The 16,135-nt window shown below is 40.5% G+C and overlaps 1 protein-coding gene across 2 annotated transcripts in view; it reads right to left on the reverse strand.

Moving 5' to 3' along the window:
- LOC5573727 (gamma-aminobutyric acid receptor subunit beta-like) overlaps window positions 1-16,135 on the reverse strand; it is a 151,159-nt gene continuing 135,024 nt past the window's right edge. For both annotated transcript variants that reach the window (XM_021839245.1, XM_021839244.1), the window contains exons 8-9: window positions 1,024-1,248; window positions 1-958 (exon numbers count right to left, since the gene is read on the reverse strand). In XM_021839245.1, the coding sequence (XP_021694937.1) occupies window positions 786-958; window positions 1,024-1,248 (398 nt within the window). In that variant the 3' untranslated portion in view covers window positions 1-785. The remainder of the gene's footprint in view (window positions 959-1,023; window positions 1,249-16,135) is intronic.

Below are 16,135 nucleotides of genomic sequence, written 5' to 3' on the forward strand. Positions count from 1 at the left end.
TGCTTGTTGTACTCAACATGCCCTAATCTCCGCTAGAATCTAAGATGTTTAGTGAGCTGTGTTGTCTCATGATTATTACTTTCGTATGATTTTGTTTTTACTGTCACGCTTTAGGATACTCTTCTCTATCTCTCACACAATCATTCCTTTATGTTTTTTTCTTCGTTTTAAATTTTTCATTCTCCTACAAATTAATTTTAGTTTCCATTTTACTTGGACAAATCTAGGTGATTCTAAAACGCAACTACCATTCATTATGACGGATATATGTTTGTTTGCTTGTTTCATTTTCTCTCTCAAAGTTTGTGAGCTTGCTTAAAAACTAGTTGCAATTCGTTTTCCTACTTGGCGTCGCGTCGTCATCGGATTTTATCGTAGGAAAGTTGGTTTTTCGTTTGGTTATTTCTCACTAATGTTTTTTGTGTTTCATTTTTTCATATTTTTTTCATTTGGAAGGTGTTGCTCTGAACTAACCGGATGTCAAAACTCTGGTGCGTCAAATGTCTAAACTCGGCAGCGGAAGGATTATTGTTTTCTCGAATGTGCATGCGTTTTATCACTTTGTTATTTCGGTAGGGTCCTGAAACTCTACTGCGAACTTGAGGAAAGAGCCCGCACATTCTATGCACTCCCAGTAGCTAGCTCTAGTACTGCCCTACAATTGCACTGATGGATGGTGGCGATGGTGTTGGTAGTTTGAGAACTACTGCTATCACTAGAACAAATCCTCGGTCCGTCTGCTGCGGGTTGGCTGTGACTTACGTATCCGGTTAGTTCGCGGAAGGTCACTCCAACACGTAGAAGATCCAGTAGCCGGCGTTGAACGCCGCGAAACTGACCGGAAAGATCACCCGCGAGTACTTGTCGATCACATTGACGTCCTTGATCTTCGGGATGGACGCCTTGATGACGGATGCCCCTCGCTTGATCGCGTGCAGCATCTTGGGCCGGTTGTTACCTGAAATGGAGAGTGTCGGTACATAAGCCTTCAAAGTGTCCTAGATTCTTAGAAATTCTACAGACCTCGATTACCGCGGTACCGTAACCCACTGGACCGGGTGCTGGACCCGTAGGGCCGAGCGATCCGGAAGCTAGGAGGGAATTTGGCTAGATCTACGGCGTCCGCTCCGGACGACGAGGTCGTGTTGGCGTAGTGCCGATTTCGGAGCGACGCGATCGGACTCATGCGCACGTCCTGCAGCTCGATGATGTCCTCGGATGAACATCCGGCGCTATTTTCCTGCTTTCCTGTGAATTAGACGGAATGATCGGAATACAATCAGAAACACTGCATGGTTGAGTAAATCAAGTCTGTTAGCCTGTTTATTAACCCATGATTCGACTTCGAGTCTAGTACACGTCACTGAAGACGGCCTTACAGTTGTGGTTCGAAATATGCGTATCTGTCAAAGGATACAAACTCTAGTGGAATTAAACGGTAAGTACTCAATTCGGTTTTTCATTTACTTATAGGTATTCCGCTAAACATATCAAAGATTTATTATCAATAAATCCAAGATTATTGACTCGGATATTGTACACCAAAACCTTTTATTACGTTGATTCCATTTACGTCAACAGACCAACAATCGTAATCAGTAATCTTTCGACGATAAATCATTCATGTGTTTACTATAATTTTATGACGATAAATCATCATAAAATTATAGTAAACCAAGTTTAACATTTTTCGGTAATCATTGAACTCCTTTAAACTAAGACGCAGGGTCTTACACGCATAACCAATGACCATTCTGAATTTAATCAATATTGTGTTCACTCAAAGTTGCTGTACTATCAGGTTTCAAAATTCAAATTCGATTGATTGCAGTTATCCAAAAACTTCGTTGAGATAAGTCCTTTGTATCTACAAGCGTAACCAGGTTAAAGGTTAAAATTTACTGAATAAGATTCATACCCACACAGACTCATTCAAACATATTCCATCAAGTTAAGAGCCCAACATTTAAATCTTTCGAGCTGAAACCTATAGATATATAGACAAACAATTAACCTTTTTGACCTAATGGAAAAAGTATTTACCCAAACAAGCTCAATAGAAAATGTTCTAATAAGTTTTGACATCAACAATTGTGTGCGGTTGTCCAAAGGCTTCTTTGAGTGAAAGCTTTCTATAGGCATAATCAGAGATTTTTAAATGAAGTTCATCCCCAAGCAGATTAGAACAAACATATTCCATCCATTGTGGAGTTCAACGGTATTCCGAGGTTATCCAAGTAAATTAAACTTGGTAGAACCTAAGTATACGAGTCTGCATGGGTATTATTCTAGTTTGCAATGATCTAGAACGCCACTCAATATGATCGTATATTTGATACTTCAAGTAGTTCATGGGTGAACGTTGTTGAACTCAAATTTTGGTAAAGTAAAATTACATAAGTACGTATAGGTATCAATCTTGTTCCTAATTCTCAAAAGATAACTTGTTGCGTTTGTAGATCTGAAGACCTGTACCGCCCATAAATGCATAACAGTCCCACGTGAGTTTTTGTCATTTTTTAATTAATTACGGGAAACGTTATCAAATTGCATGCTTTTTCATGGTATTATAAAAATAATACGTTTGTTCTAGAAATGTTAAAAACAACATCGAACTTGGTCTGTTCCACGTTACTAATAAACGCATGTCAGTCGCGAGACTTGTATGATAAGGACATGCGACAAGTTGTGTTGAGAAGGAAGTCAAATAAGGAAAATATACTTATCTACAATTATTGTCGTAACCCAGAGCGTTCGTAAAAAAATCTCCGGCACACTTTGACGGAAGAACCGTTTGATTCAGCCAGATAAAATACAAAGCTATTGGATTTCTTTGGGTCGCCTTCCTCGTACTTGTAGCGACGCCGTCTTTGAACATCCACTCGTTCCACGCTCTTACGAATATAGCTGGTTTGCTCTCGTTAATCCACCGTGTTAAGACGAATAGAGTTTTTCTTCGATTTTTAAGCCCACAGTTCAATATACACCTACAAGCGACAAGCTTTACTTGGTGCGGAGCTTCTTGGCGTTGTGTCTCGCTCTCATTTTTTTGTTCTTTTGTTTTTTTTTGGCGAATTCAGCAACAGCCGTTTGACTTCCATCTGAGTCCATTTCATCAGTCCCCGTCACATATAGATACAGTTCCCTCCAGCTATTTCAAATGGCTTACCCAGTGCTACGTCTTTGGTGGAAACTAGAATCTACCGTCACCGCCTGCATTGCCGTCACAGCTTTCTTTATCGTCGAAGCCAGCGAGGTTGTCTTTAGAACCCACGTCATTGTCCAACGGGTCATCAACGGCCAAATTCAAGCACTCATCCACGGAACTATCAGAAGTACCATTACTTTTCAAATAATCGAGAGCAGAAATTTTCGCGACTTTGAATACGGACACTAAACTGTACAAACAACAATAATTCACATGTGAAGACCGATGCATCATAGTAAGCGCTGATACTGTTATGCGTTTATTCTCGTACATTCAAGAGAAAATAAACGCATATCAGTCACGCGTACATTTTCCCGTATAATAACTAAATATTTGAGAAAATTAATAAACAAAATGTATTTAACACTGTAATCAATAGTTCCTTGCACTATTTGAGTGCAAATTTTTAATATAATTGGAGTAAAGAAAGTATGAAAGTGTTCACGACTTCTATCTATCTATTGCTAGTGAGACTGGTATGCATTTATGGGCAGTGTACTCGAAGTAGTTCTTATATGATCTCATACATGCATATGTTCAAGAGCCTATTTGTTTATTGTAGCCTTATTTGAAATTATCATAGTAGGCCTTGCCTGTAAATTAGAAATAGAATTGTCATTAGGTAGTCAACCATCAACCAAGTAAGATTAACAAAATATTAGGTCGTACCGTTTTGATTCATATTACGGACAGCTTCAAATTCCGGACACTCTACTTTGTATGGGAAACATTTCACACGAAATGTTTCAATTTTTGCCGTTTTAAGGCACGTTTTAATGAGCATTTTTCATAGATATCTATTAAAATGTATAACGTCCAACCAGGTCCGTCGCACTCGGGCTCAGATTGGGTACCACTTCTAGTACTGCATTTGGTCCCTCGGTAGTGCAAAAGGTACCCAAGTTTGACAGATCGCAGTACACTTTGAACGGCATTCTAGATTACCTCATGAGCCATAAAATTTTGGGCAACTGCAAGGGACATGGGGGTCTTTAATTTGTCTTTGGTCCAACTTCCTTAGGCGTCTCTCTAGTGGTTTAACGATTTCATTTGATGATTTGACTTTTCTATTTATGATTTGTTTGACCTGTCCGGAATTCGAATCGAAGTGTCCGGAATATGAGGCAAAAGTAAGGAAGCGTCCGGAATAAGAATCATGTAAAGTCCAGTTAAGGGGATTGAAGGTTCGATAACGTGGAGGAATCCTACCGATTGATTTATTTTACATGCTTTTTTGTGAGTTATACTTCACTGAGGCCTTAAGTGTCCGTAATATGAATCAAAACGGTACCAACACCATCGTCTTTCCTTGGTTACGATTTTTGGCCTTGGTTACGGTCGGCTATAACACGGCGACGAGAATGGGATAGAGGCATCTCGTAGACCCTCAAGAAAAATCTGAAGAACACAATCATGCAGTTCATCAATCTCATCGCGTGGCAGCAGCATCAGATTGAAAACCTGGGGCACCGAGGCATCCGATAGTCGGCAGCGAGAAGACCATCGAGTAATTGGCAAGTGGAATTCAGTAGGTCCAGTACGATCCGGACAGTATGAGGACGTTATCAATCAGGACGGCCAATCTCTGGACGATGCCGCCCGTGTTAAGTTGCTTCCTCGCAAGCTACGTATAGCTTCCGAAAAAAAAAACCCCAGGACTACTCGTTGGGAAAACCGTCACGAAGCTGAAAAAAAAAACTGATCGGTCGACAGAAGTCGGTCTTCCATTCCCGTTACCAGTGCCTGCAGTACGCCAAAAGTGACGCGGACGGCTTTACCTCGTATGCTGCCATGGTGAACAGTTTCAACTTTCCAAGCTCACCGCAGATCAATTCAAAGCGCTTCGTTTCTTCTGTGAACTCCAATCGTCACGGGATGCGAACATCCGAGCCAGATTGATTTCGAAGCTGGAGGCAGACAAAACCGCAGTCAACGAACTAGGAGAAGCCACCAGCAAGATTACCCTGGAGAATCTCGTGGAAGAATGTCACCGCGTGGCCAATCTCAAACAGGATACACTGATGGTGGAGAACAAAGAAGCACGCAACGTCAATATTGTTTCTCGCAACCTGAAGAATCCTGTGAATAGCAAAAAAGTACCCAAAACGCCATGCTTGAAGTGTGGTGACCAGAACTAGTATCCGTTCGCTTCACACACACTTGTTCAAGATGCAAGCAACAGTGGCACAAGGAAGGGTACTATTACTGCAACAAACCCACACCTTCGAGGTCATTCAAGAATTCGAAGCCCAAAGAGAACATCAAGACGAGAAGCATCCACACGGTTTGCAATGTTAGAAGCAAGCAGAAGTTCATCCCGGCCTGACATGAAGCCTGACGCACATTTCTCCTATTGCCCGAAGCGACCACTTGCGTACGCTGCACTTCCCAAAGTAGATGCAGAACTCGAAAACTCCTGAATGACCTCTTTGCGGGACTGGTTGGGGCACGTTACTTCACACATCTCGACTCATCCCATGCTTATAAACCTGCGAGTCGAGGCGGAGGAGGAATCACGAAAACTGCTCACCGTGAACACTCATCACACCTTTTCCAGTACAACCGACTGCCCCCTGGAGTCAAGTCGGCACCCGGCGCTTTCCAGCGTATCATTGACAGCATGGTGGCCGGCATATCTGGAGTCAAACCATATCTGAACGACGTCTCCACAAAATGACGTTTCGCACTCTCCCAGATCGAGTGCCTCGGACACATCGTTGATATGGATACACGCTCAAGAAAGTGTTCTGGAAAACGTGAACTGTCAAAAATACACCATGAACAACCATCATGTTTACATGAACGTTCTCGGAACTAGGCAACGCGTTCACATAAACATGATCTAGTTCACGGTGTATTTTTGCTTGTTGACGAGTTCACGACTGCTGTTCACGGATACAAGAACGGACTTTTTTCTGTGTATATTGTAAATTTTGCACCTAATCGAACGCGACGATTTGAAATTGTCGCCGGTGAAACCGTCGCCAAAATCGTCGCCAGCCAATCAGGCGCTGCGAATTTGACGTTTCACCAGTCTTACCAACATAGTGGCACAGTATTCGACCCAATCCATAGAAAACGGATGCCATTACCATGATGCAGCCTCCTAAAGACATCCAGCAGCTCCGCTCTTATCTTGGTGCTGTGAATTACTATGGTCGGTTCGTCAAGCCGATGAAAAAGCTCCGGGCACTCCTGGATAATCTGCTCCAGAAGGATGCCCGCTGGAATTGCAAGAAATGGTCAGGAAATTTCCTACAGTGAGCACCATTTGAATTGACATTTCTTTTCAACTGCATACTACGACCAAAGAAAAATGCTTTTCTTGAGCATTTCTTGCCATAAATTTCCCACGCATCGAGATAAGCGATTGCTTTTCTGTTGAAGTGCATACTTCGCTTTAAGCCTGATTCGCTGCTGACAAGTAATTTCTCGGCCTATCTTGATGCATGGAAAATTTCTGCAAGAAATCGATCAAGAATGCGGTTTTTTCTGATCGCAGTACGCAGTTGAAAAGAAATGTCAGTTCAAATGGAAGCCACTGTAGAAAATTTCTGCAAGGAATCGGCGAGAAATTTCTTCAGCGATTCCTTTTCAGTAGCAAATCAGGCTACCCACTACGACGCTTCCAAGGAGATCATCATCGCAGCAAATGCATCAATGCATCGGCTCCCGACCAGTGAGGTGAAGGCAAGCGCTCATGCCTCTCGTTCATTGACACCAGTAGAGGTGAACTACAGCCAATTTGAAAAAGAAGCATTGGTCCTAGTCACTCGTTTCCACAAGAAGCTCTACGGACGCCACTTTCTACTTCTACAAACCGACCATCAACCTCTCTTCCCGGTTTTCGGTTCAAGGAGGGGATTCCGGTATACACAGCAAACCGCTTGCAACGCTGGTCCTTGACACTTGCTGTACGACTTCGACATCAAGAACATTTCGACAACGAATTTTAGCTACGCAGATTTCCTTTCCCAAAAGATGTCAGCACAACGTAGACCAGATGAAGATTACGTAATAGCCGCCATGCACGTTGAATACGAAGCGAAAACACTTCTCGACGACACCATTAGCAATCTTCCAGTCAAGCACGAGATGATAGTGGCTGAAACGCGAAGAGATCCAGTTCTCCAGCAAGTGGTGAATTATCTCCAAGAAGGTTGTAAAGCAAATAGTAGATCCTGATGTCAAGAAGTACTTCGCTAGACGGGTTGGACTTCAAATCATCGACCACTGCGTCATGTTCGGCGATCAAATAGTCGTGCCACTCAAATTTCGCAAACGGATTATTCATAGCTCTCGATCGTGGACACTCTACTACTGGGCCTATCTACTGGCCTTATGTAGACGACGATGTATCGCAATTTGTTCGTTAGTGCACAGCGTCCGACGAAAGCAACACTGGAATCGTGGCCCCTCGCAGTGAACCGGTGGCAACGTGTCCACATCGATTTTGTTGGCCCAATCGACGGGTACTACTATTTCGTCATTGTGAATGCCTACTCCATGTGGCCCGAAATTTTCCGTACTCGGTCTATCACCATAACGGTGACGTTGAATCTGTTACGTGAGATGAGATATTTTCCCATTTCGGCAACCCGGATACTTTGGTCTCGGACAATGGCACAAAAATCATTAGTGTGCAGTTTCAGCAGTATTTCCGGGAAAATGGTATTGCCCACCTTCGGACCGCTCCTTACCACCCACAGTCCAACGGCCAAGCGGAGCGTTTCGTCGATTCCCTCGAGCGTGCTCTTAAGAAGCTAAGTAAGGGGGAAGGCTCGCCTACACAGCACTTGCAGACATTCCTTTCGGTGTACCGAACTCCAAACCGAAACACATCACAGTCGGTGTCTCCGGCAGAAGCGTTCCTAGGACGATCGGGACGTACTACGTTGGAACTTTTGAAGAAGCCTGATCATGTATCCCTAGCAGTCAAGAGCCACAAGCAGAATAACCAGTTCAACCGTCGGTATGGAGCAGTCAAGCGTGACTTCAAAGAAGATGACCTGGTGTATGCTGAACAGCATTCCTGAAACATCAAGTCTTGGGTGCACGTCGAGTCATCGGGCGGAAAGGTGCCATAGCTAGCAACTGCCATTGGAAATCATGAAAGAGGAAGTACAATCTCCTATCGCCATCGCTAGACCGGCTGAAGCAACGCCGCTGTCGGATGTTCCCGGAGCTCCTATTTCCGCCGACCTTTCTACGCCAGTCTCACTCGAAGTGGATTGTCCTGACGAAGGTGCGTCGGGAACAAGCCCTGTGCCACCGATTGAAGATGTAGAAGAAATCCAGTCCGCATCAGCGATCGGGCCATCTGAATAATGTGGAGAATTTCGGAGACGAGAATCAAGACTTCCACGCAAGGGGTGGATCACTCCTGATGCATTTGATGTATCGAGCAATATTGATGCATTCAAATGCATTTAAATGTACACTTGTAGCTCAAATCATGGCTTGCTCAATCGTTTGGGTGTTGTCCTTATCAAAGTGTCAAACTTGGTATTCCCAACATTTGAAAGAGTTATTTCGTTTTCCAAGAGTTGATCAACAATAAGTTTCGTAATACTTCCAAATTATAGATGTTTGTGAATCGAATTCGAACACCTGTGAAATACAGTTATAAATGTGGTTTGATCCAAATACTTTCGAAGAGGAAGAGTGAGCATCTGTTTAGAAAAAATAAAGTAGTTCTCCGTGTTATTCCAGATTGCATCAATGCATGATTTAAGAGTCACCGGGTGCCGCCTGTTATGATCTGTAATGAGTGTATATCCTAGGGTTAAAACCAAACAAGGTATATTCTTCTCACGGGATCAAGCGTAAATAGTCAGCGCACGTTTCTCAACCGGGGATACGCGGATCTTCGACCTAGTTGAAATTGTGAGACCGGAGGCAGGTGACGAAGTGGAATTACGCCTTTTCGTAGGAACAAAATATCATATCCAGCGGATCAGTTGAATGAAAGAAAAAGAAAAGCATCAATTTCAAGTGTCCTTTGTGCTTTCAACCACCATAAAGCAAATAAAAAGAATTATGTTGTCAAGTAATTTCTATTTATTTTTTCTTGATAAAAAAAACATCAAGTGGATGTTTGTTCCATAGCTCGATCAGAACTACAGATCTTGAGAGACCAGTTTTTGCCGCTGTCGTCCGAATTTAGTTAGGTCACGTCGCCTTACAGACTGTGGATTTCCCACATATTGGTTTCTGACTACTCCTGCTTGCAAGGATGCAGTTTCGTTTCCATATGGAAGTAGGAAAAGGCTCATAATTAAAGAATTTCTCAAAGCCACAATGTCTAAAATTTCATAAATGCGTAATGATTAGGCATCAAATGCAAATTGGAATGGTACTTTCGGGCTTCTTTCTCGATAATCTGTAATAAATAACGATTAGCAATGAATTCCAATAAAAAATAACGAACCATTTTCAAACATTCACAACAAACAAATATGCGTTGCTACAGAACGATACGTTGTTAAGTTGGTGTTGTTAACGTCATAGCTAAGTTGATTGGAATGTTGAAAAAATGCATCTGATGCAAATAAATGTACATTTGATGTACACTGAAGAAGTGATCCACCCCTTGCTTCCACGATTGCTCTCTTCTTACGACTTCTTCCAAGAGGGGGAGACATAGTAGGCCTAGCTTGGTTTGAAATTATTATAGTGGGCTGTGCTGCCCATACTCGCATAACAGTCCCATTTGATTTTTCGCCACTTTTGAGTTAGCTTCATGAATAGTATTAATTTTTAGTGTACTTTCTAAAATAAAACTCCAAATTGTATCTTTGTATGGACAAAATGTGAAAAAAATACCAAACCATGTGCGTCCCATATTGAAAGTACCCGCAAAACAGTCCCATTTGATGATTATGAAGAAATTCAACTAAACCTATTCCTGTGATGATTTCTGAAAGCTTGCATTGTAAATTATTTCCTTATAGAAACAATTAAACGAATCAGGAAAGTACAACTCAACTATAATTAAGAAAAACTCTTATTTTTGTTTAAAAAAGGTTTTGCCATAACGACTTCTTCTGTTCTTCGATTAATATTAACACTACATCAGGCTAGCTGCCTGTAAACTAAAATAAAGCAAAATAGTTTTCTTTAGGCTATTCTACTGCTCCACTTTTCCTGCGGCCAATCATGATCAGAATCTCCGGCAGGCTAAAGTCCAACAGCGAGAAGTGAGAAGCTTGTTTGGCCGCCGCAAGATTACGCACATCGTCGCTTGCATCGTCGCCAGTGTTTACATGATCAAACTAAGTGTTTGCAGCAACAAATGCCGAGAAATAGGAAAGCTCCTGGCACCCATCAGGATTATCTATATCTTGAGAACCATCAAGTGGACTAAAACATGTTTTATTCACCTTTCTTTGATAGTTTTCAAATCCTTCACGCGTCACGTGCTGTGATTTCAGCAAGCCTTCCATATGGCCGACCGCAACGGTTAATTTGAATTCAGGAAATCTTCATAATTTTCTCAATTATATATCACCACTGTACAGCTTAAGAACTTCAAGGGACATTATTACTATTGAAAGATAGTTGATAACTGAAAGCTGCAAAAAAGTACATTGCAATCGATCGTAAACTCGAACAACAATGTGTCAAGGTGAACGATAACAAAGTAAGCGAATCCCCAGTAATGGGACTGGTATGCGGGTATTCAAGCGTTTAGCGAGAGAAATACTCGGATAACGAGTACTATCTGTAATAACCCTAATTTTGATAGGAAAAAACAACCAGTTTTACTAAATTTAAATTATTTACGGTTTTTGCACATTGCAATGATAGTATATTGAGCAATGCCACCGGCATTTACTACTTCCAGCAGCAGAAGAACGAAAAAGGAGGGTTTTATGTTTAGAAGCGTTTTTCTCGACATCGTGATTTTCCTAATGGGACTGTATTGCGAGTATGGGCAGTGTGCCTGTGAATTAGAAACAAATGTCATTAGTTAGCAAACCATCAACCAAGCAACCAACACCATCGTATTTCCTTGGTTACGACTTTCAGTTACAGCTATAACATATGGTCAGTATGGACCAATGCACGAGTTCATTAATTTGACGTTTGAGCGGTGCCGAATTCACTCGTTGCCATGGTCACGTAAATAACATGGCACCGCTCAAACGTCAGAAAGTGAACTCGTGCATCGGTCCATTCAGACAGACTGGATCAAGTGTTTTTTTAATGGTTTCAGGAAAACGTGCCCCAAGCCTTCGAAATATCAAATTACTTGCATTATTTGATGTAATAATGGAACATGTGTGTTTGATGATACATTTGTATCAAGAGAAGATCGGATAAATAAGAATTGCAGGTGTTTTTAACGTATCTTTGAAACGCCAAAATTTCATATGGATATATGGATGTTGCTCATTAACCGTCGAGAGATCACTAGTTACGTTTGTAGATCTGACGACCTAAACTCAAATAAATTTTAGGATAACCTTCAATAGTCTTTGAACTCATAACATTACAACATTACCTTATTATATGAACCCTAAATATCATGGTTCTGTCATGTCTTTCAGTATGCTTGTAGATCTACCTGTATTCAAATAATTATTGGATAACTTCGAACAGTCGTTGAACTTCAATTTTGGTAGAGAATAATCATAGAAGCCCGTATAGGTATAACCCACGTTCATAATCCTCCAAAAGATCATTGGTTACGCGTGTAGCTCTGAAGGGCTGTACTCAAATAAGTTCTTGTATAACCTCAAGCGATTACCCAAGCAGCACAGTTTGTTTCAACTCAAGAATAAAATATTCTCTTGAAACTAATCCAAGTTGTCAATGGTTGAAAATATGACTTGCAATTGCACTGAACAGCAACGAAAAAAGTGCAAGAGGCGGAGTCTGTTTGCAACATATTTAAGTTATATCAAAATTGCTTATTTGTTGCAAAATACTTGAGAAAAAAAAATTGAAAACAAAAGTATGAACGAGAATCAAACATCCGACCTCAAGATCACCAATCTTCTTCTCTACTCTCTACTCCACCAGCTCTTCGAACAATTGCTTCGCCAATGCACTATAAAAGCAACCACATGGCTCATTAATCAAAGCTTGTTGCTTATAACTTTACTGCACTCTTCGGAATACAAGTTCAATACTGGCGAAATTAGACCACGCCTGAAATAATCTAAACGTTTCGCAAAAACTTCCGCGCATCACATAAGAAACACCTTTGAAACAAACAAACTATTGCTAGACCATGTTTTCTTTGTTAGATGATACCTAAGGTGCAACACAACCGTATTGCAACTGGATTGAAACAAACAAACTTCTAGCTGTCATACACGTAGTTCAGTGCAACTTTCTCGCAGCTGGGATGAATCTTCTTGAGTTGTGGGTATGGGAACGAAAATTGAATGCAAGTGGCGGATGCTTTCAATGAAAGTAATTTGAAACATAACATTAAAACCGTCATTTTGGGAGAAGTTTCAAGAGTCTGTTTGAAAAGTTGCTGAAAACATTAAGATAAACTTGACTTCATTGCTATTTGCAAAGGACATTTGCAGCAAATCTCATCGTTTTAAAAATGTTGAACGTCGAACAAGAAGTTAAATGCATGTGTATTGGAACGGAAATGAAACTTTATGAGTCTTGATATTGATATGCAACCGAACTAGAACCCAGTAAGTAACAGATGCTTTTATTGATACGTGATTGAAACCATTTTAGAAAAGCATCTCTTTGGAATCTCGTTTGCTACTTGGGTATTATTCACAAAACTTGACGGAAGATATCTTTATCGTCATTTGTGGGTACAGATGTTGTCCATAAAACTTTGTGAGATCACTAGTTACGTCAGTAGATCTAAAAACCTGTACTTGAAGGAGGTTTTGGATAACCTCAAATGTCAACGGCTGAAGTCCTGGTAGCGTGTAATTATATACACTCGTATAGGTATCAACCTTGTTCATGGAAAATTGTGGAATGAATCCTGCAAGCAAGTGTGGATACTGGTATTTCAGTGTGAATTCTTCGATTTCAGAATAGATCATGGGATTCCAATGTAGATGCTGGTATTTCAGTGTGGGTTTTTTGATCCCAGTGTGGATCCTGGGAATGTAGTGTGAATCCAGACATTCTAGTCTGGATTCCCGTAATTCAGTGTGGATTCTTTGGGATCATTGTAAATATTAGTAGTAAAATATTGATCTTGGGATTTCTGTGTGGATCCTGAGATTCCAGGCCAGTGTGGATTTTTCGATGACAGTGTTAATCTTAGGATTGAAGTGTGTATTCCAGGATTTCAGTGTGGGGCCTTGGTTTCCAGTGTGGATCCTGGGATGCTTGTGTACATTCAGGGTTTGCAGCGTGGATCATGGGATTTCGATTTGAATCCGGGGATTGTAATGGGAATCGCAGGATTTTAGTGGATCCTTAGATTAGGTAGATACGTGTAGATCCTGATATTCGAGTGTGATCCTTGTATTCCAGTGTGGTTACAGATATTCGAGTGTGAATCCTAGGATTCAGTATGGATCCTGAGTATTCCAGTATGGTTTCTGGGATTCCAGTGTGGATCCTGCGATTCTGGTTTTCCAGTGTGGTTACTGGGTTTCTAGTGTAAATCCTGGGATTGATTTTGTGTGGATACTGGGATTCTAGTGTGGATTATTGGGTTTCAGTGTGGGTGTTTGGATTCCAGTGTGGATCCTGGGAATCCACTCTAAACACTGGTATCAGACAGTAAATGTTTGGAATCCAGTGTGAATCCTAAGAATGAAATATGGATCCTGTTGTTTCGGTCTGAATGCTATAATTTAAGTGTGGATCCTAGGATTCCAGTGTAGATTGTGTTACTGCATTGGATCTTGGGTTCTAATGTGGATATTAGGGTTCCAGTGTGAGCCAGGTATTCCACTTTGGATCCTGGAATTGTAACTTTGATTGTAAAATTCCAATGTGGAACCTGAGATTTCCGTGAGAATTTTGAGGTTCCAAGGTGAAACCTGACTGGGGATGAGCCTCCAAAACGGTAAATACACCTTGTTTTTTTATATTTCACCATATTCATTTTTTTAATTTCTTAATCTTTATCAAAAAGATATTTTCACTGTTAGATGGATTAATCAAAATTTTTCTGACAAGCTAGACAAATGTTAGCTAGAAATGAAAGAAAAATAATTTTGTAATAAATCGATTTTTTCAGTTTGCAAGTTTGAGTGTGTTACTGCTCGCGAAGTACCAACTTTGCAGTAGTATTAGTGTAGACTTTCATACTTAAATATTTAATTACTTTAATAAATTTTCGACAGCCAATATCTCAAAAATCTGACGTGCGGTGACATTTTTGGAAACGAAAATATATTCAATAATTTAAAATTGGGTCCAAATTTTTTTCTTATAAAATTTTGCTTTAGTTAATAACTCGATAGAGGTGTTCTTGCTACTTCTTTGGCATTTTTTTCCGCTCAAATAGCAGCTATTTCATATTTGAACATTAATTTAAAAATTGGTCCAAATTTGAACTTCGATACTTTTGATCATGTTTGACGTTCATTATGTCGACAAAAATGCCACACGAGTTTATCTTTTCAACACTGGGGTTGTTCCTATGTGACATTTTGGAAGGGACACGGAAAACAAAATACACGCAAGATTTGAGTTCAATCTAAGGGGAATGACAAAACTACAAAAAAATATTTTCAAAACTTAAATCAACAAAAAACATTTAAAAATTGAGTAAACATGTGTTTTTGTTCGTTGGGTTGGGTATTAAAATTGGGTCAGGAGCTTAGGAACCTACTAAGCTTATAACGGTATTTTGACGCTGACTGACAAACACTGTTGTGCTGTTGTACTTTTTACATTCGTTGATACGCAGTAGTGTTGGGCAAATTTAACCAGAATATCGATGTTACAAAATCGATTCAAATTCGATTTGTCGAATCGGTTCACCGTTTTAATCGATGTTTTTAAATCGATTCGATTTTCAAGCTCATAATGCGCGGTTGTGCTACTTTTCCCCGAATGTCGGTTCCCCGAATGTCGTTTCCCCGAACGCCAGTTCCCGAATGCCAGTTCGCCAACTACCCCGTTTCCCCGAATAACCCAGTTCCCCGAAAAATGTTTAGCACTCATAATTGTCATAGGGTGTCTGTACCAATGGTTGTAATGTACCAGTAGATTGGACTATGGAACAAAACTTACATTTTTCGATAAAAACGACATGTGCTATTTTTGGTGGAAAGATTATCCCTAGTTTAGTCGATTTGCCAAATTTCAGCTTTTTATTTTATCAAAAAGTCATATAAATAATTAACTCTATGCAAAAAATTTGCTCCCTTGCACCAGTATTTACCGTCGTGTTCCTGTTATGGATCAACGGATGGAAGCAGTTTTTAAAATGGATGTATAAAAATGGAGAAAAGCCCCAGAGATGATCTTTATGCATCATTCGAAAGATATTAATTGCTGTTCCGAGGGAAAAATGTTTTAACTATGTAAAAATTTATCATTTTGTTTAAAATCGCTTGTATCATTCCCGAACGTCTACTACTGGAGCACTAGCGCTACTACTGGAACACGTGTACCAGTAGTGGCTTGAGCGATTTTATGTTACAAAATAAGTTTTATATTTTTCCCATATAGTAGAGGTTGAAATCTTTCTGTTGACGCCAAAAGATCTCTGTTAAGGCTTTTCGTTATTTTGTTATGATTTTTTATAGCTTAGGTAGTCCACTAATGGCACCGGCACCCTAACTTTTTGTATTTCAAGGTGGTGAAAGTACCGGTCATCGGATATGCACCCTTCTTTATTTGATTGGCGGTTCTTTCGAGTTTTACCGTCCTCAGCATTTTTGGAAATATGTGTTTTATCGAGAATGATCACATATATCCTTCTTTTGATTTCTAATCATTCTTTCTAGTTTAGCACCCTGTCACTGAAGA

This window comes from Aedes aegypti, chromosome 1 (assembly GCF_002204515.2).
Source record: "Aedes aegypti strain LVP_AGWG chromosome 1, AaegL5.0 Primary Assembly, whole genome shotgun sequence".
NCBI classification, from domain to species: domain Eukaryota; kingdom Metazoa; phylum Arthropoda; class Insecta; order Diptera; family Culicidae; genus Aedes; species Aedes aegypti.